The sequence below is a fragment of the Microcaecilia unicolor genome, chromosome 1, assembly GCF_901765095.1.
Source record: "Microcaecilia unicolor chromosome 1, aMicUni1.1, whole genome shotgun sequence".
Lineage (NCBI taxonomy): Eukaryota > Metazoa > Chordata > Amphibia > Gymnophiona > Siphonopidae > Microcaecilia > Microcaecilia unicolor.
The window spans coordinates 472543740-472569666 of record NC_044031.1 but is presented as its reverse complement, the minus strand read 5'-3'; the positions used below and the strand labels follow the sequence as shown (position 1 = coordinate 472569666).

At 40.5% G+C, this 25927-nt stretch overlaps 1 protein-coding gene across 1 annotated transcript in view; it reads right to left on the bottom strand.

Moving 5' to 3' along the window:
- The window catches only part of TAF4B (TATA-box binding protein associated factor 4b), a 201075-nt gene that overhangs the window by 56798 nt on the left and 118350 nt on the right, over nt 1-25927 (bottom strand). Inside the window, 3 exon segments of the mRNA XM_030188871.1 lie at nt 10144-10263; nt 23557-23613; nt 25331-25456. Of these exon segments, the coding sequence (XP_030044731.1) occupies nt 10144-10263; nt 23557-23613; nt 25331-25456 (303 nt within the window).

Genomic DNA, 25927 nt, shown 5'->3' with positions numbered 1-25927 from the left:
AATAAATATTTTATTCATCATTGTACACTCCCTGGTCTGCCTTTGAAGAGCTATGATCCACCCCCCCCCCCCCCCCCCACACTCCTTTTTTTGCTGCGAGTTTCCTCGTGGGACTTTGATGTTCTTTCCACTGTCATGAACTGTCTACAATTTTCAAGTAGTGCATAAGGGTTTTTTTTTCTTGAGCTTCAAGATCTTGTCTTAACTTCAACAGTGATGCATTCACAGGGTAGATCACCAAATAGAAGACGTAGGCGTAGTGGAAGTCAATTTCAGAACTTTAACGCACAAATACATCCAGGGCCCAAAGTGGCCATACATGCAGATTGTTTTGTACAATATGCATTTGATAAAAGAATATAACAAACACCAGCCATACAAAGAATCTTCAGAACATACAGCCAGAGATATAAATGACAAACATAAAAATATGGCGGTGTTAAGTGTCAGCATACTTATATAATAGTGAATGTCCTATAGTGCCATATTAAAGCAGTATGTTTATATTCCTTGCACTGTGCTATTTCAGTAAAGGAACTAATTCAGTGTTTGATCAAAGTAGATGATGGCACTGAACACCTAACAAAACAAAACAAATAATGTAGCTTAGTAAACAAACCCCTGAATAGGAAAAGTCTATGCTAGACAACATTCTTATTTTAATTTTGTTTTATAATATTCATCTCTAAAGCCGACGGCACTGAAATGCTTCTACAAGTGCATAAATCACCATTTCATAATGCTGAATACCCTACAGGAGAAAAAGGTTACTTTTGTTAAATAAAGTTATTCCCCCTCTGTAACTTGGGAACATTGAATAAAGTTATGAGTTCACTTCAAAGGGATGTTTGTTATCTTTACTGGGGCATACTAAAGATTCAAAAGGCAGCTGAGAGTAGCAAGCAGCAGAGCCTCAAACTCTAAGGAAAAATCGAGAGGTTCTTTTTTTCCCCTGAAATTATTTCCTTCTATTTTGAATGCCTCTCAATTAAAATTCAATTGAGTTCAGTTCCTGGGTTAGATAACCCGCTCGTTGGGACAGCATAGGCTAGGGATAGTCCTAATCATTTGTGCAAAGGCAATGCCTAATGGAGCCTTACTGCAAGATTCCAGGAAGAGTCCTGTCAGATGAATGTCATGCAGTGACTGGGACAAATGGGCTGGCAGGAAATCTATAAATGATATCCCCAAGTGTTTCTGATGCGTCTTAGGGATTGTTTAATAGGAGGAAAAACCTCAAATTATAAGGGAACACTCCATCGTTGCTACAACCAACATTAGGGAGGTCCCTTAAATCATCATGGGCAAAAACCTCTATTTCAAAAGTATGGCTCCTGCTCTAATACTTATAACAGATAAGAACCGTCTATCTTTATGAAACGGATCAAATGCACTTATCTTTTAACTTTACAGTCATTAAGACACCTTCCGAAGTCGGGCCGTGGAAGGTGTCTTAATGACTGTAAAGTTAAAAGATAAGTGCATTTGATCCGTTTCATAAAGATAGACGGTTCTTATCTGTTATAAGTATTAGAGCAGGAGCCATACTTTTGAAATAGAGGTTTTTGCCCATGATGATTTAAGGGACCTCCCTAATGTTGGTTGTATCAACGACGGAGTGTTCCCTTATAATTTGAGGTTTTTCCTCCTATTAAAAAATCACTAAGGCGAATCAGAAACACTTGGGGATATCATTTATAGCTATATGAATTATTAATTGTTGGATATCCTAGATAGCTCTTTTTTGTGATTTAGACTGGCAGGAAATCTAACAGGGGAAAAAGCCCAAAGTAGTTGTGACTGAAAGCTCATGGTGCAGGATCTCAATCCTAGTTTTGACTGAAGAGGAGGAAATGGTCAGAGTCAAAACACCAATCCTATTTATTTACATTTTGATTTTTGAGTGTATTTATTTTGTCTGTCTTGAATAGACTGTAGGCTCTGTCGAGCAGGGACTAATCTCTTAACTATTTTGTGTACAGCACTGTGTACATCTAGTAGCACTATAGAAATACGTAGTAGAAGCCCTGAAGGAGTGGTCTTTGGACCACAAAACATTGTTCATCATCAAGGGACCTTCATCTATTAAGTACTTTTCTATTTCAATTACTTACAAGATTAGTGATCTGCACACTATTGTTGAGTTTGGAAGTTTTTTTTACGCTGATGATAGATGACAGTACAAGTATAAATTTAAGGAATGCGTGTGTTTCTCTAAGGCTTTTTCCTCCTAAAGACAAATTAGTGCATTGTACCAAGACTTATTATTTTTTTGATTGCAGCATGATTTAAATGGAGAGCACATGAACAAAAGCTACAGTACATATACAAGTATGGCACATAATACACTTCTAGTTCTTAAAAAAAAGATTTTGGGAAAATATTTCTTATTATTTATCATGTATTAATTTAATATACCACCTCCCTTGTGGACAAACTGAAGCGGTTTACAATAAAAAACAAATAAAAGAAAAAAAGGGGAGGAAGTGACATCATTAGCTTGAATGGCTGCCTGAAGGCTCAGATCCATGCAACCCCGAAGCTCATCAGCACGATATCAATGCAATCCTCTGTGCTTTCTTTGCTGATTCTTCTGGATTAGTGATGTAAAAACCGGGGACCTATCTGGATGAGTGCAAAAACCCAATTGCCCGATCTTACCAGGTTTGCTTACATGAGAAGTTATGCAGCCAGCCGCATGGCAGAGGTAGGCCTTAAACTAGCATTATCATCCTCGCCTGAAGTGCCTCAGACCCAAATTGATCACTTTACCCTGGATGACTCCACCAAAGAACTGGAGGTGGATCCGTTACTGGAGATCCGATCCTGGCTGAAAGAATTTAAAATGGACATAAAAGCAGTCTAGGAGGACCTGTTGGCACTCAGTATGGATCTCCGAGGAGAAATAAAGGAATTAGGTAACTGAGTGGAGGACGCTGAAAATAGGCTCGATGAGCATGAGGAGACTGAGTGTGCTTGATAAACAGCTTACCGAGACCCAAGCTAGCTCCCAACAGATATCTCATAAGTTGGAAGATTTAGAGAACCAGAGCCACCGCTATAATTTGTGTTTCTGGGGAATCCCAGAAACCCTGACTTACAGCGATTATGAAGAGGTGGTGCAGAAGATGGTTAATACCTTACTTGGCGGTGCCCAGAAAGAGATACCACTGGAGGTGATCTATCTGGAGCAAGCCCATACTTTAGGGGCCCGAAGAAACAATAAGACTAAAGACATTATCGCTTGTTTTAGCGACTAGAAGATGAAAGAGCAAGTGCTACATAAGGCTTGATCCACAGAGCAATTTTGCTGGGACTCATACCCCATGGATATATATCAGGATTTAGTGGGGGCTACCTTACAGCACCAAATGTTGTTACGACCACTGACAATATTTAAGGTCTCCTGACATCAGGTACCAGAGAAAACATCCATTTGCCCTACTGTTTTACAGTGAGAGGAAAGTACACCAGGTACTCTCGCTACAGGAGGGCTGCAAGATCTTTTCAGATTTGGACATGATCTCCTAAGCCCAGTCTCAGTTGAAAGCAGTATTAGGTCTGTGAGTGACGCCTAAGTGGCAAAGGGTCCCCAAGAACAAGCATAGAAAGCATCAATAATCAGATTTTACTTTCATGGATGCCGGGCGACCTGATTGTCGATTTAGAATATGGCCACTAGAATCTCTTATTTTTCTACCTTTCAGCCAGTCCAGTGAGACTGTATTGCACCTTGTTTACATTCTTTACAGAGCAGTGATATGGTGAACATCACCTCCTTCAGATGATGTACTTTTTCATAAATAGAGTTTTACAGTTACTGAGACTTAGGACTGCTTTCTTCATTTTAGCTAGTTCTTTTTCTAAGACCTTGTTTATGGGGCTGTTTGCTGAGACTTTTCCTTCAAGGATTCCTCATTCTAGTTGAATGAGCATGATTCTTATGTGGATTCAGGGGGGAGGGGAGAGGAATTCTGGGGATTCTGAAATGTAGCGTTAACTGTTGCTGTGAATTGGTCCAAGAGTATTGTCTGCTGGGATTATCTGATCTGTTTTAAAGTGTTTCCTTGTGAAGGTCCAACTGACGCGTCACCCTTAATGTGAGTGGCTTCAACTTTCCCCAATAGTCAGCTCATATTTAAGGAGCTGGCGCGTTTCCAAGCCGATGTGGCCCTGATACAGAAGGCATATCTGCTCCCCAGCCCGAACCCCTCTGTCATCACAAAAAATATCCAAAAATGTACTTTTCATCTAAAATTATTTGAAATAAGATGGGGGGGGGGGGGGAGTTCTTATAGCAATATCCTCCACACACATTTGGGACATTAAAAAAAGTAATGAGATAAAGGGGGTAGTGCGAGTGGGAACCAGTTGTTATACAATAGTGATTGTTTATGCATCCAATGAGGACGCTCATCCTTTTTGGGAGGACTTAACCAAGCTTTTACTGAATCATTCTGGAGGGGGAACTTTTGATGGGAGGGGATTTTAATATAATTTTGTATCCTAATTTGTTCAACTCCAGACAGGGGGTATATTATGTTCAGACTGCTAGAGTTTCTTTTAAGAGGTGTTTTTTTTTTTTTTTTTTTTTAGCTTGCTGGGATCTGAGGATGTTTGGAGGCACCTCCATCCAAATCAGCAAGATTATACATATTAATCCTCGGTACACAGGACCTATTCTTGCATTGAATATTGGTTTGGTCACCCTTCTATCCTCTGTGTAGTACAATCCTCCTCAATCCACCCACAAAACCTGGTCTGATCATGCCCCTTTACTTTTATGTTTAGATATTGCACCAGCGAAAGTGTGTGTTAGTTATTGGCAGCTTAATAATACCATTCTCAGAGCACATGCAACAAATAGAGAACAATATAAAGGAAAATTTACAATTTAATGACATGGGGGACGTAACCCCAGATATATTGTGGGAAGGGATGAAGACTGCCCCAAGGGGTAAATTTATTGTTTACAATGTAAACAAGACTAAAATGCAGAAGGAGGCTGATTTACTTGCTCAACTAAATTGGTTGGCGGCACAGACGAAACAATGGGTCTTAGATTTACATGATCAAATTCATAAGATACAACTGGAACTCCATATGACAGAAATTGCAGAGAACCTTCAGAGGGTCCGTCAGTCACATTTTGAGTTCAGGAATAGAGCCAGCAGTTTACTGGCTTTTAAATTACAACAGCAAAGAACTAAGAATCTCATTTGTGCCATATAAGATGAGACTGGTATGTTGTATACGGCAGCAAAATCTATTCATGAAGTGTTTTTGCGCTTCTATTCCCAACTTTATATGCCTGATATATAGCTGATTTGCTAATGTACCTGGACAGATTTTATGTTTTGCTGAAGTTCTCACCCCAGTGCTACTCTGAGTATTTAATCTAGCAGAATTGCCTGAACATCCCTACTCTTGGCGACTGGCATTGATCTCTGTTCTCTCTAAGCCAGGGAGAGATCCTCTCTTGTGCACATCTTACCAGCCTCTCTTTTAAATACCGATTATAAATTGTTTACAAAAACTTTGTGCACGAAGGAGGAATCCAAAAGTGCACAAATCGAAGCGAGTAGCCATAGAAGAATAAGAAGCCTTCAAGAGTGGGGGCCTAGGGAGATATCTCTGAAGGCGAATGGCCAAAGATTTTGTAAGAAACCTTCAAGAGCGGGGGCGTCACAACTACATTTTATTCATCAGATCTGACAGAGTCTGTGTTTTGGCGAAAAATGCCTGCATCAGGGGTCTGGTTTAAGAAGCCGCTTGAGTCCTGCAGCATGCCGTACCTAAGAGTCAAGTGTTACGTTCTATGGGTTGGGGGGGGGGGGGGGGATATTTGCACTGGTTACAGCTTATTTATACAAATCCACTGGGAAGCCTTAAGATTAATGGGACTTGTACATCTGCTTTTGCTCTTTACAGAGGCACTAGACAGAGATGTGCCTTGTCACCATTACTTTTTGCTTTGGTAATACAGTCTCTAGCCTATCTAGTACGGACACATCTGGGAATCAAAGGAGTGGTTCAGGGTCCTGAAGAGCATAAGATTTCACTATTTGCAGATGATATTTTGCTTACCCTGACTAAATCTAAAGAATCTCTGGCCTATCTAGTAGAATTATTGAGCTCTTCTGGTTATGGGATTTTAGCCAAAGGCATTCTACAGAGCAGGTGCAGCATCATAGGTAGCAGATTCTGAAGGTCAACCAAGGCTGGGGTTTGGTATACCTTATAGAACAGGGAATGGGAGGAATAGAAGTGTCCAGAGGACAGTAGAGACAGCTTCTTTTACAGACTTTGATAATGTAGTAGTGGAGAGGAGAAATGAAACAGTGGTGGAGAGAGTGCAAGGGTCAGTAGCCTGAAAATGTGTAAATGTATTTGTAGTGATTGGGTGAGACTGTGAGTAAGTGATTAAGTGTGAAAGTTATCAGAGGATGGTCATCTGTACTCCACCTCTCTTTCCTATCACCGACACAGATCATCCCATTAAAAGTAACTACTCTATTTGGTTTGTAAGCCACAATGAAACAATGTCAGTTGGAAAATGTGGGATATAAATGCCTAAATAAATAAATAAGTCTCAGGCTTTAAAATTAATATGCACAAATCCGAGATTCTTAACATTACAGTAAACTGGATAGAGTCAGTTGTTTTACAACAACAGTTCCCGTTCTGATGGGCTCCTTAGTGGATCAGTTATTTAGGGATTAATATCACTCTCAGGGTGGACCAATTGTATGAAGCCAATGTTCCTTCCAAATTACGTGAGCTATTTATTTATTTATGGCACTTCCCCTTCCTGTACCCGAGGTGCTTTTCACTAGACTGCGCAAGTGTGCTTTTTTTTTTTTTACACATTTGTACCCCGCGCTTTTCCCACTCATGGCAGGCTCAATGCGGCAGGCAATGGAGGGTTAAGTGACTTGCCCAGAGTCACAAGGAGCTGCCTGTGCCGGGAATCAAACTCAGTTCCTCAGGACCAAAGTCCACCACCCTAAACACTAGGCCACTCCTCTGTGTCTTACATTCACTTACATTTTGAGGAACCCTCCGAGGGTCCACAGATCCATCTTGTACCAGCCTAAAGCTAATGGAGGAATGGGAGTTGCTAATTTTAAGCTGTATTTCCAGGTTGCTTAGTGGCTCTCACTGTCCTCTAAAGCATGGGTGCGTCATGAGCAGTCCTGGTTGGGTGATATTCCACTAAGGGAAGTAGTATGGCTCCCAAGAAAAGAACTCACTGCCTTGTTGAAGGTAGTCCCACTGGGCCTGAGTTCTCCGCTTCGCAAGTGGTGTGGAGTAAGGGACCATTTTTTTCCCTGCTCAGCATTATTATTATTATTTTTTTTTTTACAAATGTCTATATGCCACGCTCCAGGCTTTTTACATGTCCATTTGGATTTAACTTACAAGAAATGGGAGAAGCAGGGGCTTCGTACCTTGAGCCAATTCTGGGAAAATGGAGAATTTATGCCTTTTTCGGAGTTCCAGGATGAATATGGGCTTCCTGAAGTACAGAAATATCAATATTGGCAACTTAGAGATTTTATAGCACAAAAGGCCTGGGAGGAGCTTGGCTTAATGGAGTCTCTTCTTGAAAGGGCAGTGACAGGAGGGGGTATTAAGGGGAGTGTCATTTGGTTGTATAAAGCATTGCTTCTTTTGACTACCTCTATTCAGTATTATGTCCATAAGTGGGAATGTGATCTATGGAAACAATGGGAACCTTGACAGCAGGAAATTACTTTTGAGCATTTGTTAAATAGCCAGTAGTTTGGTGGAAAATAGCTATAAAATTCTGTATAGATAGTACTACACCCCTCTATTGTCTTACCCGAATGTTGGAGAAATTGTGGTCAGCAAGGGGTTATGTACCACATATGGAGGGCCTGCCTGGTGACAAACATTTTGGAAGATTATAATGCAGACCCTTCAATAGCTCCTTCAGGTAACTTATCTTATGAAGGCAGAGTACTGTTTACTTCATTTTAAGCCTCGTGGGGTGAAAAAGGAACAAAGTCACTACTAGTTTTTTTATGGCCAGGAAGCTTGTTGTTGCAGCAGCTTGGAAGTGACCGCTGGCATCTGCGGTGGATTTGGTCCTTTGCACAATGGACTATCAGGCTTATTTTCGAAAGAGAAGGATGCCCATCTTTCAACACAAATCGGAAGATGGGCGTCCTTCTCCCAGGGTCGCCCAAATCGGCATAATCGAAAGCTGATTTTGGGCGTCCCCAACTGCTTTCTATCACGGGGATGACCAAAGTTCACGGGGGCGTGTCGGAGGCGTAGCGAAGTTGGGACTTGGGCATGCCTAACACATGGGCATCTTCGACCCATAATCGAAAAAAGAAGGGCGTCCCTGACGAGCACTTGGACGACTTTACCTGGTCCTTTTTTTTGTTACAACCAAGCCACGAAAAGGTGCCCGAATTGACCAGATGACCACCGGAGGGAATTGGGGATGACCTCCCCTTACTCCTCCAATGGTCACTAACCCCCTCCCACCCTCAAAAAACATCTTTAAAAATATTTTGTGCCAGCCTCTATGCCATACTCAGGTCTATCGCAGCAGTATGCAGGTCCGTGGAGCAGTTTTAGTGGGTGCAATGCACTTCAGACAGGCAGACCCAGGCCCATCCCCCCCTACCTGTTACACTTGTGGTGGTAAATTTATGGAGGAGTGGCCTAGTGGTTAAGGTGGTGGACTTTGGTCTTGGGGAACTGAGGAACTGAGTTCGATTCCCGGCACAGGCAGCTCCTTGTGACTCTGGGCAAGTCACTTAACCCTCCATTGCCTGCTGCATTGAGCCTGCCATGAGTGGGAAAGCGCGGGGTACAAATGTAACAAAAAAAAAATGTGAGCCCTCCAAAACCCACCACAAAACCACTGTACCCACATCTAGGTGCCCCCATTCACCCATAAGGGCTATGGTAATGGTGTACAGTTGTGGGTAGTGGGTTTTTTTTGGGGGGGGGGGGGGGGGCTCAGCACACACGGTAAGGGAGCTATGCTCCTAGAAGCAATTTATGAAGTCCACTGCAGTGCCCCCTAGGGTGCCCGGTTGGTGTCCTGGCATGTGAGGGGGGGACCAGTGCACTACAAATGCTGGATCCTCCCACGACGAAAGGGTTTGGATTTGGTCGTTTCTGAGATGGGCGTCCTCGGTTTCCATTATCGCCGAAAATCAGAAACGACCAAGTCTAAGGATGACCATCTCTAAGGTCGACCTAAATGAGATTTGGGTGTCCCCGACCGTATTATCAAAACGAAAGATGGACGTCCATCTTGTTTCGATAATACGGGTTTCCCCACCCCTTCATGGGGACGTCCTGCAAGGACGTCCTCATCAAAACTTAGGCGTCCCTTTCGATTATGCCCCTCCACATGTATCAGATAACTAAGCTTGCTGCTATTAAGAATGGTCAGGTGGTCTCATTTCATAAAACTTGATATATCTATCAACATTGGCAGATGTCGGGAATGGAAGGGCGCCCACTACGTTGTCATGTCTCTCATGGACCTGTTACAGCCTGGTATGGCGAGGGTAAAATGCCTGCCTTGATGCTCGAGGACATACTTGCGGGGGGGGGGGGGGGGGGGGGGGGGGGGGGAATAGCTATGCTACAGGAGGGAGGGTGGAGGGAAAGGGGAGTTTGAGTGGGACTTGTGCGGGCTGAATGTTACTATTCTGTATGTGATGAAATATGTATTTTGTACAGATAACAAAGAGTACATCCACACTTACTCACAAAAACATTACCACATATTAAAATTGATCAGTTTCTATCAGCTACATACACACTCAGAAAGAAGGCAAATATTCAGCAAATTTTTACAACAATCCAGCAATTTTACAGGCCATTTCTTCAATCGCAGGAACAACCTGCAATCATGTGTTAAATGCCAAATGAAAAAGATAGGTCTTCAAAGAAGCACAAAATGATGAATGAGAGGTTTCTAACCAAAGATATTGTGGAAGAGAATTCCATAAAGCAGGCGAAAGAAAACAGAAAGCACTTATAAGGTGTAGTATACAGATAAGGAAAGGCATGAAAAAAAGAGACACCATAGAGAAGGGCAGAAAGAACAACAGGAGAGAGTTGTGCTTATTTAACTTGTTTCTTTACCTCACAGCCAGATGGCATGCTTGGGGAATCTAGTGACCTTTTCCGCCTTGGCCCAATGGCAGCTAAAGCTGTGAGATTGGCATCTCTGTACTGAATCTGTGCTAGCTCCATCTGCTGCATCTGGTTTATAAGAAAAGAACAGGAGTTACATGATGCAAATACTGGTAATTCTATGTACATCAATACATTACAGCACTGGCAAGAATAGGCTACTGGACACCATCATTCTGGGTTTAAAATGAAGCTATGCGATAGCTGCTCAAAAGTGTGTTATTTTTCTTTTTAAACAGTTGACCGTTTAGAAAATGAATGGTACTTCCTTATGGGCCAGGGGCTATGTGTGAACATATAGTTTTAGTTACATTACATTGCATTTCTATACTGCTAATACTGTAAAGTTCAAAGTGGTTTACAAAACTAGAAAGAGTAACCAAGTCATACATTTGGGAAACACATCAAAACAAACTTCTTAACAAAAAGCATTGACTCCAAATTTCTCTTAAAGGGAAATTAAACAAAATATTAAAATATGGCTGCAATTCTTTACAAATTTTGGGAGCCTGATAAGCAAGCAATTTCTCATATACAATTTAAATCTTTTAACACCTCTTCAACTAGGAAAAGCAAAAGAAGAGTTATGTAATGCTCTTCCAATAGGAGTTGATAAATATTCCAGACATTCACCATCCATGATTCTATATAGTACACATGAAAATTTAAGCAAACTCCTAGCTCCTACAGGTGACCAATTAATCTCTACAAAACACAGAAATTTTATATTTTTGCAAGGAAAAAATTAATCTCACAGCAGTGTTCTGGACAGTCTGCAATTTTGAGGCACCAAGGCATATGAGATTGCAAACAAGTTGGTGGATCCCACAGAAAGTCTGTGAATTACAGACTCATTCACCAAACATATAAAAAGAGAAATTCCATTGTCAGACCAGTGCAGCAATGGTTTATTAAGCTGCCCAGCTGTCAGAACTGCATCAAAATTAGCTTTTATATACATTACAGTGCACCTGTGCAGCTCAAGACATTACTATATAGTTTATATGGTAAAGAGTTTTATTGTATTACCAATGTTTGTATTAACTGTAAAAAGGCTGAAATAGCATTCAGCCTCTTCGGCACTTATTTGTACTGTGAAATAAAACAGGTAATAATGATCATGTTAAAATGCTGCAATTAGAAATATATGACAAAAAATAGAAACCAGAAGACGTATAACAGAAAAAGGCCAACCTGTATCAAATTTTGCTATATGTTTTCTTAAAGAAAATAAATGTACCACATATTCTGATTTTACAACAGATTCTGATATTTTCAACACTCACTTTTCTCTGTCTGTCTAACTAATAAGCTGACCATCCCTGAACAAAAAATAAATGGCACCTCTCCCGTTTCATATGGCAAAAGGCATGGTTGAATCACCCTCCAAAACAGGGTGGATATCCAGGAATGAAAGGATTAAACCAGCCAAAAATCATTCAGTTATAGTCTGGGTCCAAAAGTTCAAGCAACCAAAGCTAAAACAACTACACTTGATGGTACTCTAGGTTAGCCTAGGATCAGTAGTTAAGAGACCAAATTGTATGAGACAGATATAGATTAATTTCCTCACATAAGGAATACATCAGTTTGGGGCAATGTGGTGACAATTACATGTGTCAAGAAGAAAAATATGTAGCATATCTATCCATCTATGAACATCTGGATACATTTTCTTGGTAAACATATTTGGCAACGTAAAACATGCATTTTCAAACATAAATTGGGATGTATTCTGGTCAGAGAGCAAGGAAGTTTATTAAAGCAAGGCATAAACTATTATTATTATTTGTTACATTTGTATCTCACATTTTCCCACCTTTTGCAGGCTCAATGTGGCTTACATATAACCATCAACGGCGTTACCGATTACGGTCTGAACAAATACATGGTATGAATCAATACAAAGTGATATTGTAGTAGAATGAGGTACATGTATGGTAGGTAGAGTCGGGGGAACAGAGAGGAAAAGGGGGAAGAAGAGTCCGGCAATGTTCGTTACGGTCTTTGGTTGCATTGTGTCGCAGGTGAACAGGCATTTTTATGTTGGGTGGGTGGGGTATGCTCTTCTGAACAGGTCTAAAGAAACAGTGTCCTGGTTGGTAAGGGTACAAATCTGACTTCATACAATCCCCTTTAAACCAAATAGCTTTGAGGACTTTTTCAATGACATCATTCCAGAAATTAAGGGAATAAATGTCATAAAGCAAATCACAGCAATAAATAATATATCATCCAGCCTGCTCATCCTCTCCTCCCACTCTGCATTACTTTGGTATCACTTCCACTCCCTCAGAGATAGACTGTGCTTGTTATATGTCTCTAGTATCTTCTTCAGGAGGCCATTCCATGTACCTACCACCTTTTCTGTTAAGAACTATTTCCTTAGATTATTCCCAAGTCTTCCCCTTTCACCCTCATCCCCTGAATGCTCATTCTAGAGCTGAAAGAGGCCTGCGTCCTATGTACTTGAACAGAGTGGAGGAGTGGCCTAGTGGTTAGGGTGGTGGACTTTGGTCCTGGGGAACTAAGGAAGTGAGTTCGATTCCTGGCACAGGCAGCTCCTTGTGACTCTGGACAAGTCACTTAACCCTCCATTGCTCCATGTAAGCTGCATTGAGCCTGCCATGAGTGGGAAAGTGCGGGGTACAAATGTAACAAAAAAAAAATAAATAAATTTATCACATTTCCTCTTACCCATTTTTCCTCAGATGTATACATATACAGATCTTTACATTTATCCCTGTATGTTTTAGAGTAAAGATTGCTGACCATAAATAGGAATATGTTCTGCCTGTTCTGTCACTGCCCTCTTTGATCTCTCTTCCACTCCTATAACAGTGGAGATTGTAAGCCTTTTATCAAAACGTAATTAAATTAGTTTTAAAATGTCAAAGCACTGGGGCAATCAGGAATTTACAACCAGTTCAGTTAATCTGACCCACAGCATAAAGGAAAAGATTAGGCATGTTTGAAAAGTTAATTACTTTGCACAGAGACATTTACATTTCTTCCTCTGGGCTTTTTATCTGGGAATCTCATCTTCTAGATGTGTTACATGCTTTGAAGGTGGGCCTCGATTTCAAACAACATATAGATGAATCTGTTAGCATCAAAAAATGCAACAGAAGTCATACTCATGATCTGTTTTTGTTCAGTTTGTGCAAGACTCAACTCATGTGAAAGGCTCTATGCTGGATTCATTTGTTGTTAGCAAGGCTTTGTTATAGACATGTTTATTGTGGTTCCACGGTCAGATGATTTTATACAATTCTGTTTTTGCACTAAATCTTCTTCATGTCAGGGGAGAGTGGGTGTGTCAGGCACGGCAAGATTAATATGCGGATTGTTGTCTGTTGATTAACATTAGTGATCACTCTACTAGTATTCGTACCTGAACAGGATCTCATGCAAGATGCTAATATGTATAGGAAGGTGTTTGCCCATTGGTACTGTAATGAACTCATGACCACTAAAGGAAGTACAACAAGCTGAATGCAGATGGCGAAAGTCATGGCTTTTAGTGGACAAGAAGCTTCCATTATAGAAGTCAAAAGTTATTGGGAATACATTTGATTAAATTTGATGCTATGTAAAAAAAAAATAAAAAAGTCTATTTTGCCACATAAATTCATGCATCTTTAAAATCAGCCTAAAAAGTTGTTTCTGATGGACATCTTATTCAAGATTCTGGTCTGTCATCTGATTCTGCTCCTCTTAGTTGTCAAGAATTGGCTGATTCTGTCTTCCAGTAAGGTTGATACTATTTATACTTATTTGATATTAGTTCCCCCAAGTCTCTAATAATGTTCTGACAGTTTGAGGAAAAAGAATAAGTTCTTGTCAGAAACTGATTTGGTGGTTTGTAGGTGCTTAGGATAGTATATAATACCACATGCAAATTGTATTCCTGACCTACTCAGGTGAAGAGCTTCAGGAATGCAACAGTAGCTGTATCAGCTGAAATAAAATTATTCCTGTAGCAAGGTTATATGCCTCTAGCACTGTGAATATGGATTTCAGAACTCACAGTTGATTCAAGGGGTTAAACGTAAAAAAAATAAGGAAAATGAATTTTCTGAGTATTATATGTATTAACAGAAGCAGCCTGCATACCTATGTGTAGGGAGGAATCAAGTATTTAATAGAAAGAATGTTTCTTTCCTTCAGCTCTGTGCAGGGATACAGATAAGATAAATTTGATTGTAGTCAGCAGAAGTCCGTAGAAGCCTTGTTATCTAAAAATACTATAAAATGAACTCTGTTCTTTGTTTACCCAGAGAAGGAAACTGCAGTTGCATAGACATAGTGCTCTGTATTTTGTCTCTTTTACTTACTCTTTACACCCTTCTTACAAATTGGAGAAACTTTCACTGGCACACATTTGTTTTAAGTTTATTTTTCAGATTAAAGGTGCTTAAGAGAGCCTCTGTGATGCTAATAATGAAGAAATTCTCTTCAGATGAGGTTGTTCCAGGTAATTAAATCAACCTAAATTCTGTGTACCATTCTCAACTTAGCCGATTGAAATCATAGTTCTTAATCAGCTTCAAGCCTATTTGGATAAACCTAATGTGGTAGACCCCTCGGTCACTCATTTTCAGTGAAGATCTTTTAATATGTGTTGCTGGATAAGAGTGTGGCTTTTGACACCATTTCTCAAATAATTTTGTTTGATTGCCATTGACTTTAGGCACTGGTGTGTATGTTTTGAAGTGTTTGAATAATGTTTTCGATTCTATTTTCAACAGGAGAAATTTGCTGACAATGATGGTAACAACCTTCAGACTTACCTGTTACATCTATTCAAACTTTACAGTTGGCCCTAAATGTGGCAGTCCATGTTTAGATAAGAACATAATAATAATCATACTGGGTCAGACCAGTGGTCCATCTAGCCCAGTATCCTGTTTCCAACAGTGGACAAGCCAGGTCACAAGTACCTGGCAGAAACCCAAATAGTAGCAACATTCCATGCTACCAATCCCAAGGCCAGCAATGCCATCCCCATATCTGTCTCAATAGCAGACTATAGACTTTTCCTCCAGGAACTTGTCCAAACTAACCCTTGTTACTACATCCTCCAGCAAAGAGATCCAGAGCTTAACTATTTGTAGAGTGAAAAGATATTTCCTCCTATTTGTTTTAAAAGTATTTCCATGTAGCTTCATAGAGTGTCCTCTACTCTTTATACTTTTTGAAAGAGTAAAAAAATCGATTTACTTCTACCCGCTCTACACCACTCAGGATTTTGTAGACCTCAGTGATATTGCCCCTCAGCTGTTTATTTTCAGAGCTGAGGTGCCATAACCTCTTTAGCCTTTCATCATGTGACAGGAGTTCCATCCCCTTTATCATTTTGATTATTCTTATTCGAACCTTTTCTAATTCGCTATATCTTTTTTTGAGATACAGCTACCAGAACTGAATGCAATGCTCAAGGTGAGGTCACACCATGGAGCAATACAGAGGCATTATAGTATTCTTGGTCTTATTTACCATCCCCTTTCTTAATAATTCCTAGCATCCTGTTTGATTTTTTGGCTGCCATCACACACTGGGTACACAATTTCAGAGTATTGTCTACAACAGCACCTAGATATTTTCCTTGAGTGCTGACCCCCAAGGTGGACCCTAGAATCAGGTAACTATGATTTGGACTATTCTTTCCTATGTGAATCACTTCGCATTTGTCCACATTAAATTTCATCTGCCATTTAGATGCCCAGACTTCCAATTTCCTAAGGTCTTCCTGCAATTTTCACAGTTCACATGTGTTTTAAGAAGCTTGAATATTTTGTGCCATCTGCACATTTAATCATCTTACTTGTCATTTCCTGATCAATTATAAATATGTTAAATAGCACCAGTCCCAGTATAGATCCCTGCAGCACTCCACTATTCACCCTTCTCCATTGAAAGAAATGGCCATTTAACCTTACCCTATGTTTCCTGTCCAATACCCAATTCCTAATCTACAGAAGGACATTGCCTCTTATCCTATGACTTTTTAATTCTCAGGAGTTTCTGATGAGGAATTTGTCAAAAAAATATTACTGAATATCTAGATATACTACATCAACCGGCTCATCTTTATCCGCATATTTATTCATGACTTTAAATAAATGAAGCAAATTGGTGAGGCAAGACTTCCTTTGCCGGAATCTATGCTGACTCTGTCCCATTAAACCATGTTTATCTATGTGCTCTGTTGTATGAAGAGAGGTCATATTACTCCAAGAAAGTATGAGTTACATTGGCTTCCTGTGAGCTACTGAATACAGTTTGAAGTCTTGGTTATGGTGTTCAAAGCAAGACATGTCATCAGTTTCTTAGGTCTTTCTTAAAAATCACAATGCTGTTTGGCCATTATATCTATCCCAGCAAGGCACTCGATGTGCCCTCTTTAAGAGATATTAAAAAGGAAATTATTCATTTACATGCTTTTTTTTTCCTGTTCTGGCTCCTGTGTAGTTGAATACTTTATGGGTAGGGCTAAAATTGATCAAGGATTTCATCTTGTTTAGATGGCACATTAAGATCATATTGTTCTCACAGGCATTTGGCTCATAATCACGTATGCTATCTGGCAGATTTCTATGGTCTTGAGTTTTGCAAAGGTCTGGAATCGATGGTTTTTCTTGTTTTATTAATGTTATGTGTTATATTATTGTGTGTACATTTCTGATGTTTTATTGTAACCGTCCTGAAAAAAATGATTGGGACACCAAATTAAATAAACATTTTCTCCACATGTGCAACCCTATACACAAGGAAAATGTGCATCTACTTTTACCATAATGTGTGTGCAGGTGCTCCCAGGTAGTTTAAATAGTGCAAATGGAGTTGTGATGCATTTGCATATTTTGTAAAATACACAGCTATTCACAGAGTACAGGCACACACTTTTTTCAGAGCAGGGGTAAATTTGTGTGCAGACATTTGAACACTTGAGGGCTGGTCCTGGTCCTGGCAGCCTATTGTATAAAGGCACATAGGCGTCTACATTGTCTTTATAAAACAGAATTAAAATAAGCAACTTTTTGGACTTCTCACACACGTGTCTTGTCAAAAAATTACCTCCACTGTGTCTGTTTAGAAACTCCATGAAACAGGGATGCCACAAGGATTGGTACGGTCATTGTTGATTAATATTTACTTGCTACCTGTGTGTCAATTGTTACAGAATCTTCAGAACATTTTATTTATTAATTTAAAGTTTTATATACTATTTTCCTGAATACATCATTCAGAATGGTTTATATTCCTCATACTAGTCACATCTTCAGTCGGATTACGGGGTGGCTGTTGAACACATAATACCTGTGTGTTAGTGCACTTTTGATGTCAGTAAACAGTCTTGCTCGTTGAGATTATATCAATTACCCAAAATTAAATTCATGTGCCTTTGGCAAAAGAAACATCTGATCACTGGTTTGAATTAGTTTATTATTTAACTTGATTTTTCACCAATGATCCATGATCAATATACTCAATGCAGTAACATTTTATCCTTTACAATCAGTGCAGATAAATTCTGTAGAGCTGTAACCTCCTTCCTAAATAGTCATTATCTGAGCTGAAAAGTCTTTTAGTTCCTTCCAAATTATGTGATAAATCATCAGACACGTCCCTTGTGGACTTCTCAAAAGAGGCATCCAATTTCTGGAGAGCTTCCCAAATGCTCTCCAGCGTCACGACTACTGGGGTCTTTACTGCGGGAGACGCTCCCATTTGACCGCCATTGGTATCTCCTGCTATGCTGCTGCCACTGCAGGCTTGACCCCAAATGGAGCCTCCTCTCATGCAAGTTCCAATGTTGCCATTGAAGAAGTTGGATGTGGCAGCAGAACGAGCAATGAAGGGGACAGAGTGACATCCATCCCAAAGACTGAGGGTGCTCCTTCACCCTGAGCTGCAGCTGGTAATGCCTCTCCAGATCCTGGAATGGGGGTTATAGCTACATATTATGCTATCGATTGCTGAACTGGTGAAGAGGTTCTAGCAGCTGGGGGAACTGCCTTCACCACCCCTTTCCTCTTGGTGTGCAGCATAGGTCAGCAGAAAACTCCTTGGAAAAGCAAGTAAGAGTGCATTTCTACATCGGTAAGACTTCACGTCACCATCTTAGCCACTCCCCCCTTTCAATGGTACTATCCAGGTAAGTGCCGCTGAATATCAGCTACACCAAGCTCTTCCAAGATATTGGAGCTCACTGCCTCCGCTACAGCTTCCACCAATGGCCTCTCCAGTTTTGCTCATGGATCTACAGCTCGCTCCCTTCCCCCCACTTTGGGTTTGGCATCTGCGCCCCTCCCCAGTGGTCTACCTTAAAAAAGTGGTCTTGTGTTGCTCCCTGGCAGTGGCGTTGAACATATGCTGCCTGTGGATTGCTCCTGCCTCCTCTGACATCACTTCCTGTTTCTGCATGGACAGGACAGCTCAGAGGGAAAGCTTCAGAGCAGGCCTTGTATATGCAATGTTGCCAGTGACGTGGACAAACAGACCAACTTTTCAGTAGACCAGCACAGTGGTGGTGGTGGTGGTAGTGGGGGGGGGGGGGGGGGGGAAGTGAAGTTGAATCACGAGTGGGGAGAAAGATACTGGACTGGGCCAAGGTCAGGGGTTGGGCGTGGAAGAGAACACAAGAAATGTTTGGAGGAGACAGGAGACACTGCAAAATAATTTTTTAAATCTTAATTTGTGATTAATATATTAACTGTAATTAACTTGCAGCCATAATAGATATATACTACTACTTAACTTTTAAACCCTTCCTTTTAATCCTGATCCTAATGTTTATTATACCTTAGACTATATCTCCCAATTCCCTTATGCTCCTATCTTTTTCCTCTTCATCCTTTGCCCTTTATCTTTTCCTCTCCATCCTTCCTCTCCTCACCCCTCCCAATCTCTTTTCCTTTTGCTTATCCTACCTTTGTTTACCTTTACATACTCAACATTCTCATTCTCAAAACCTCACTTTCACTGCTTGTAATATTCTCCTGTAAGATTTTGCTATTGTAATTGTATTAACTATGTAAGCCGCTTTGAGCCTGCAATATGTGGGAAAGCGTGGGGTACAAATGTAATAAATAAATAAATATATAGATAGATAGATACTGAGCTATATAGACACACAGACAGATATATATATATATATATATATATATAATGTCTGTCTAGTAAAGCAGTATACATATACATATATATATATATATATGCAGTGCACTCCATTTAAGTGCACGTCGGATAAGCGTATGCTCTGTTTAACTGCATGCCATACTTCAGTCCCGTTTTTGGTGCCATCAATTTCAATGGGGACAAACTTCGGTTTAGCGCACCACTGATAAGTGCAAGATTCGCTTACACGCATGGTTTAAGACCACTCCTCTGCAGGGAAGATTCCGCATAAGCGTGCACACGGAATATGGAAGCCAATTGGCGCACGACAACCAACGAGATTTCAAATTTACCGCCCCTTTGGCTGCCACAGGCAGAATAAGTGAAAGAATGTTGTTAGAGTGTATAATGGGGTTATCGTCGTTGCGGCGGAACTGTAAAACTAACACTGGCTGAACGAATAGAAGTTCTTAAAAAATTAGAAAACAAACAAAGTCAAGCATCTATTGCTAAAGAATATGGTGTCAATCCCAGTGAAATTGCACGTCTTGAAGCAGAAAGACCAGCTTCTGGAAGACTGGCAAAACCAGACAAATCCAGAACGGAAACGAAAACAGGCGGGAAAAGCTGAGTAGGTAGAAGATGCTCTTGTTCGGTGGTTTTCTCGAGTCAGGAGCAGACAGTTTCCTGTCAGTGGTCCACTGCTTATGGAGAAAGCTAACCAGCTAGCTGAAAGTCTTGGACTAACTGAATTCAAAGCCACTGTTGGATGGTTGGAAAAGATGGAAGGAGAGGAACAACATAAAATTCAAGAAACAGCATGGTGAGAAACAAGACGCTGATGACTTTGGTGCTGAAAACTGGGTTGTTTCAGTTCTTCCTACATTCTTGAATGAGTTTACACCTCGTGACAATTTCAATGCTGACAAAAACGATCTCTACTGGCGAGCGATTCCTGATGGAACTCTTGCATTCAAACATGCCAAAACTACAGGAGGTAAAACAACTGACGATCCTCCTTTGCTACAATATGAATGGGAGTGAGAAGTTGGAACCCCTCGTCATTGAAGAGCAAACAGCCCCGTTGCTTCAAGAAAGTTAAGCAGCTTCCTGTGTCATACAAGGCTAACACAAATTCATGGATGACTGGGGAAATTTGGAAGCAGTGGCTAAAGAAATTAGACACTAGAATGCGGGCACAAAAGCATCAGATTTTGTTGCTTTGTGATAATTGTGCTGCACACAGGGATGTCTAACGTCAAGGTGGTGTTCCTGCCACCAAACAGTACCTCTCTGATCCAACCTATGATCAGGGTATAATAGCCAATTTCAAACAACATTATCGGGCTCTTGTGCTACGTCATCTGATGAGAGTTATGGATGACCAGACTGGCAAGGACAAATGTGCTGTTGAACTGGCTCGTAATCTATCACTGTTGGATTCCCTACTTAAGCAGAAAGAAGCCTGGAATCATGTTACACAGGCAACCACTGTGAACTGCTACAAGCGGGCAAGCTTTGTTAAGGATGTGGAGAGGGATGAAACAGATGCAGCTGTTGCAAACGCAACAGATGAACAGGTTATTGACATCCCAGCTGGTGTTACTGAAGAGGAGTTCCATCGCTACGTAGCTGCTGATTACAATCTACAAACAGCTGAAGACAGCACTGATGTTGAGATATGCGCCTACACGCAGGCAACAAAGGCTGATGATGAAACAGATGAAGAAATTAGCAGCGAGGCACATGCTGATGAAATTCAACAACCTCCTCCTCTCACTTTTGCAAGAGTGCTGGAGAGTCTCAACACCATGCGGGCCTGTCTGGAGGCCACTGGATGTCAGTGCTATGACAGTTTTTACCGTCTGGCAGACGTAGTATATGGAACTCACAGACCCAATAGTGTACAGAGGACTATAACTGATTACTTCAAGTAAGCCCAACGTCAGTTAACGGAGACTGTATAATAAGAGTACTGTACATATGTTTATCAGATGTCAAGCTTCTTTGGGTCACAATGGTTAAGTGCATGCATTTCTTTGGTCCCAGACCCTTGCACTTAAGCAGATTGCACTGTATATATAACTATATCTAGAGAGAGAGAGAGAGAGAGAGAAAGAAAGAGAGAGAGAATGAGAATATGTATTTATATATGTAAGTATAGTTGTTTGAACAGCTCCATTCCTTTCTGCAACATACAGAGTCAAAAGCATAGTGCTGTATATCCCCCATTTAAAAACTTGTCCTTATTGTAGGAAGATGTTTTTCATCCAACCCCCTAGGACTTAGTCTTTGCTTTTTTCCTCAAAGCATTCTATCAAGGGGGGGGGGGGGGGGGTCTATCCTGCTCCTTTCGTAGTTTTCCAGAAGGTTTGCAAACAAAACCACCCAGACTACTGAAAGAAAGAACTTTGAAGCTTGATGTTATGTCCTCTTTAGAGTGAAAAGCTCTATACTGTGGCACTACACACTTATTTCTACCTTGAGCCCACCTCCATAGAGAATGCCAGCATCTAAGACACAGCCCTAGAGAAAAGATATTCCAAAGCATGAAATGAAAGAGCTTCCTGACTGCTCTTTGTTGTTTTTTTTTTTTTACTTATGTTTTCAATTTGTTTTAATTCACGGCAGAACCCCTCCCCCCCATGAAAATCCATTATGAGCACAGTAATAGTATTAAAGCAGTTAAAGAAAAATTTGGACTACAACTTTTACAGTAACAAATTTGGAAAAACAGATGTTTGATGCAATCACTGGTACTCCTTTTTCAGATCCCACGCCAGTGTGCTTTTAGGCAGCACTTGTCTGTGAATGGCAGACATGACAAAGTGTCTATACTCAAACAATGAAATCCTAGAGCAAAAGGCAGGCAGATACCCCCTCCCTCCACAGTGTATGTTATGCTTATAACATCTCTACAACATTAAAGGATTTCTACCTGATTGATTCTACGAATATTGCACTGGCTCACCATTTCTTCTGCATTCCTACATTAATCCAAGCAATAAGGGCATTAAAAAGTATTCATAAATAACCTGCCGCTGTTGGCACCTGGGAACTGAGCACAGCAATGTTAAGCAACAACAAATTTCATAGTTCAAAAGGCACAGTTAAGTAGAGGGGAGGGGAGGTAGTTTGAGGGAGCCAAAGGTTGCTTGGAAAAAGATGAAATTCTCATTCAGAACAAAGATCCTTATGAAAAAAAATACATAAAACTTGCATGAAATCAGTCAAGTAGCTATAGAAACTCATTTCTTTGGCTCCATATCAGATGCCTTCACCTCAGCTGTCTTTATTATCATCTGCTGTCAGATCTTTAAGGGCTTGGTGATTTGTTCAGCAGGGGAAAATAATCTATAGGTCAAGTGAAAAATTTCACACACATCTTCAACCTTAGGTACTTTCATTTCATTTTGCTCCCAGTAGCTCTGGGGCCTAACTCCAGCGAGTGCCAATATTAAGGCTCAATTAAAATAAGCTGCAATTAGTGGAGCTATTTTCTCTCAGGCTAGTAAAGTCAGGAAATGGATATTGGGAAATGTTAAAAAAGAAAAAAAAGAAAAAAGGCAGCTACTGAGAACAGATTACAGACAGAAATGAACGTATTTGTTTTTCTACAGTTGCTATGCAGAGGCCTCTGGGAGTAAAAGCTTAACCAGTATGAGCTATAAACTAAAACCCCTGCAGCTAAACATGAACTGTGCGAAACAAGGGCTCCATCTCAGAACAGAAAACTGCTGGGCCCAGAAAATTAAAAGCCAGAGGCGTTTTCCATTTAAAACTAAATCCCAGTGCCGCCTCCCAGCCAAAGAATTATAAGCAGTATCAGATTTACAAAATGAACAATTACCCTGGAAAAATGTAGCCTATTGTATGTTCCCAGATGCTACATCTCAAAAGTTTCTTTTTTTTTTTTTTCAAACCTAAGTTTTACTTTTTTTTATTAAGCATATTGCTTTATCTTTTTAAAGATTTGTTTAAAGAGAACCTTTTCTAAAATGGGCTCCACTGTGTGCATGTGGGTGCTCATAACTTACTGACCTCATTTGAAGTGCTGGCCTTCCCTGTGGCAATTTCTGTCCTTCCCTACAGCCCCCTGCAAATGATATGCAATAGCGAAATAAACCCTGACAACTGCCAAAAGGATTTCTGCAGCTTTCCTTCAAAAAAAGACAATAAAAAGATTATATATTTCTATATCTACATACATAATAAAGCGTAATAATTAGAAGGTCCTACCTCTTTAGCTTTCTGTTTTAATCGCTGCTGTTCTGGGTCTTCTTTATTGGAACGACTCTAACAAAGAAAGAGAACACTTTAGACAATAATTACCAGCATTCTAAAAAAAAAAAAAAAGTAAAACAAAAAACAACAACAACAACATAGCATTCTGTTAAATATTTAACAAAAAAGAATTTGGTCTTTCGATTAAGAATCTGAGCAGCAGGGGTGCATGCTCCAATCCCATTTTTTCCTCTCATTTTACCCTGCCACCTCTGTTGTAGCCTAGAGGAAGCTTAAGCCAAAAGTGATACTAACATAATCTGGCAGGTCCGGCCAAAGCATGACCTTGCTCCTGTTGGGAGAATGCGCTTAAAACATATGAAGCTGAGCAGGAGAAAGAAAGAAAGAAAAAAAGGCTGAGGGAGAGGATGAGGTGAAAGGAAGAGATTTTAGGTGGAAATGTGTCAGGGTCCCAAAGACAGGAAGGCTCTAACAGAGTAACATATAGTAACATAGTAAATGACGGCAGATAAAGACCTGAATGGTCCATCCAGTCTGCCCAACAAGATCTCATTTTACGTGGTATGTGATACTTTATACCCGAGTTTGATTTGTCCCTGCCTTTCTCAGGACACAGACCGTAAGTCTGCCCAGCACTGTTCCTGTACTAAAAGTTCTGAAGCTAACGTCGAAGCCCCTTAAAATTTAAACTCCAGCCCATCCATTTCTATTCAGCCACAATCAGAGTGCAGACCGTAAAAGGCTGCCCAGCATTGGTTTTACTCTCCAATTACCGGCGTCACCACCCAATCTCCGCTAAGATTCCATAGATCCATTCCTTCTAAACAGGATTCCTCTTTTTGTATTTGAGTCAGAAAAAACACATATAAAGATTAGCAACTCTGAGGATGCTATGCTTGATGAACAGATCCCATTCTGCTAATCTGAGTATGGGTGTCTTCTCTATTAGATGATTATGACAGAGCATGGAAGGCTACAAAGCTGGAAAAGTCCTTCAACCCCAGAAGTTAGTTGGTTCTGAGGTAGACAGAGCCTATGATATAATCTCCCTAAAGCTGAAGCATGACTCACTAGGACTCCAGTAACATATCTTTAAAGAATGTTTAACAAAATATTGACATTTAAATAATCTAGTAATCAAGAGTGGAGTGATTGATCAGAACTGCTGTAATTTTCCTTACTTTACATTTTCTTCTCTCAGTCTTGCTCACCATCCACTCATGCACGTCTTATCTTCCGCCTCAACCGATATACTCATATCACCCCTCTCCTCAAGTCACTTCACTGGCTTCCGATCAGATACCGCATACAGTTCAAGCTTCTCCTACTCACCTACAAATGCACTCGATCTGCAGCCCCTCCTTACCTCTCTACTCTCATCTCCCCTTATGTCCCCACCCGTAACCTCCGCTCTCTAGACAAATCCTTCCTTTCAGTACCCTTCTCCACCACCGCCAACTCTAGGCTTCGCCCTTTCTGCCTCGCTTCACCCCATGCTTGGAACAAACTCTCTGAGCCCATATGCCTGGCCCCCTCCCTACCCATCTTCAAATCATTCCTCAAAGCCCACCACTTCAATGTCGCCTTCGGCACCTAATCACTACACCTCTTCTCGGGAAATCTTAACTACCCCAACTTGACATTTCGTCCTTTAGATTGTAAGCTCTTCTGAGCAGGGACTGCCCTTATTTGTTAATTTGTACAGCGCTGCGTAACCCTAGTAGCGCTCTAGAAATGTTAAGTAGTAGTAGCAGTGAATGATACTCACTTTAGCCGCCCTCAGTAGCATTTCTCGTTCCTCTTCATTCTTTCGTTGTTTCTCCAGCTGATCCAGTTGCTCCAAAAACTTAAGCTGTGATCTGGTGTCACTGGACGTAATGTACTTTTCACTGTCCTAGAAACACATATTTTCAATATTCATGGATAAAGCTGTAGACTAAGATAGTTAGTACTGTTAACAGAAATATGTTCTGTCAACACATTCTTTACTATCTGTCAAATAATGAAGTAGAAAGCATGTATGAGCAAGCTGGGGTATCCAACACAATCTACACTGCCAACAAAAATGGTTTGAACCATATTCCAAGTTTTAAAGAACATGGCCAGCCCATTGAGAAGGTGCATCACTTTGAAAGGCATTTACTGGTGAAAAACCCCCCCAAAATAAACAGCTTATTGTTGCAGAGGGTTCTGGTAAATGGGACTCCAACCTTTGCAAATTGCCTTTCCACAAAACATCATCTCTGGTATCAGGAATTTATTCTGTCAAATTATAAGACAATTACTACAGATTATAAACTATTACAGTGGATAGGAGACGACAAAGATTCTGGTCTACAATTTGGCAGCTAAGATTTAATGCTAA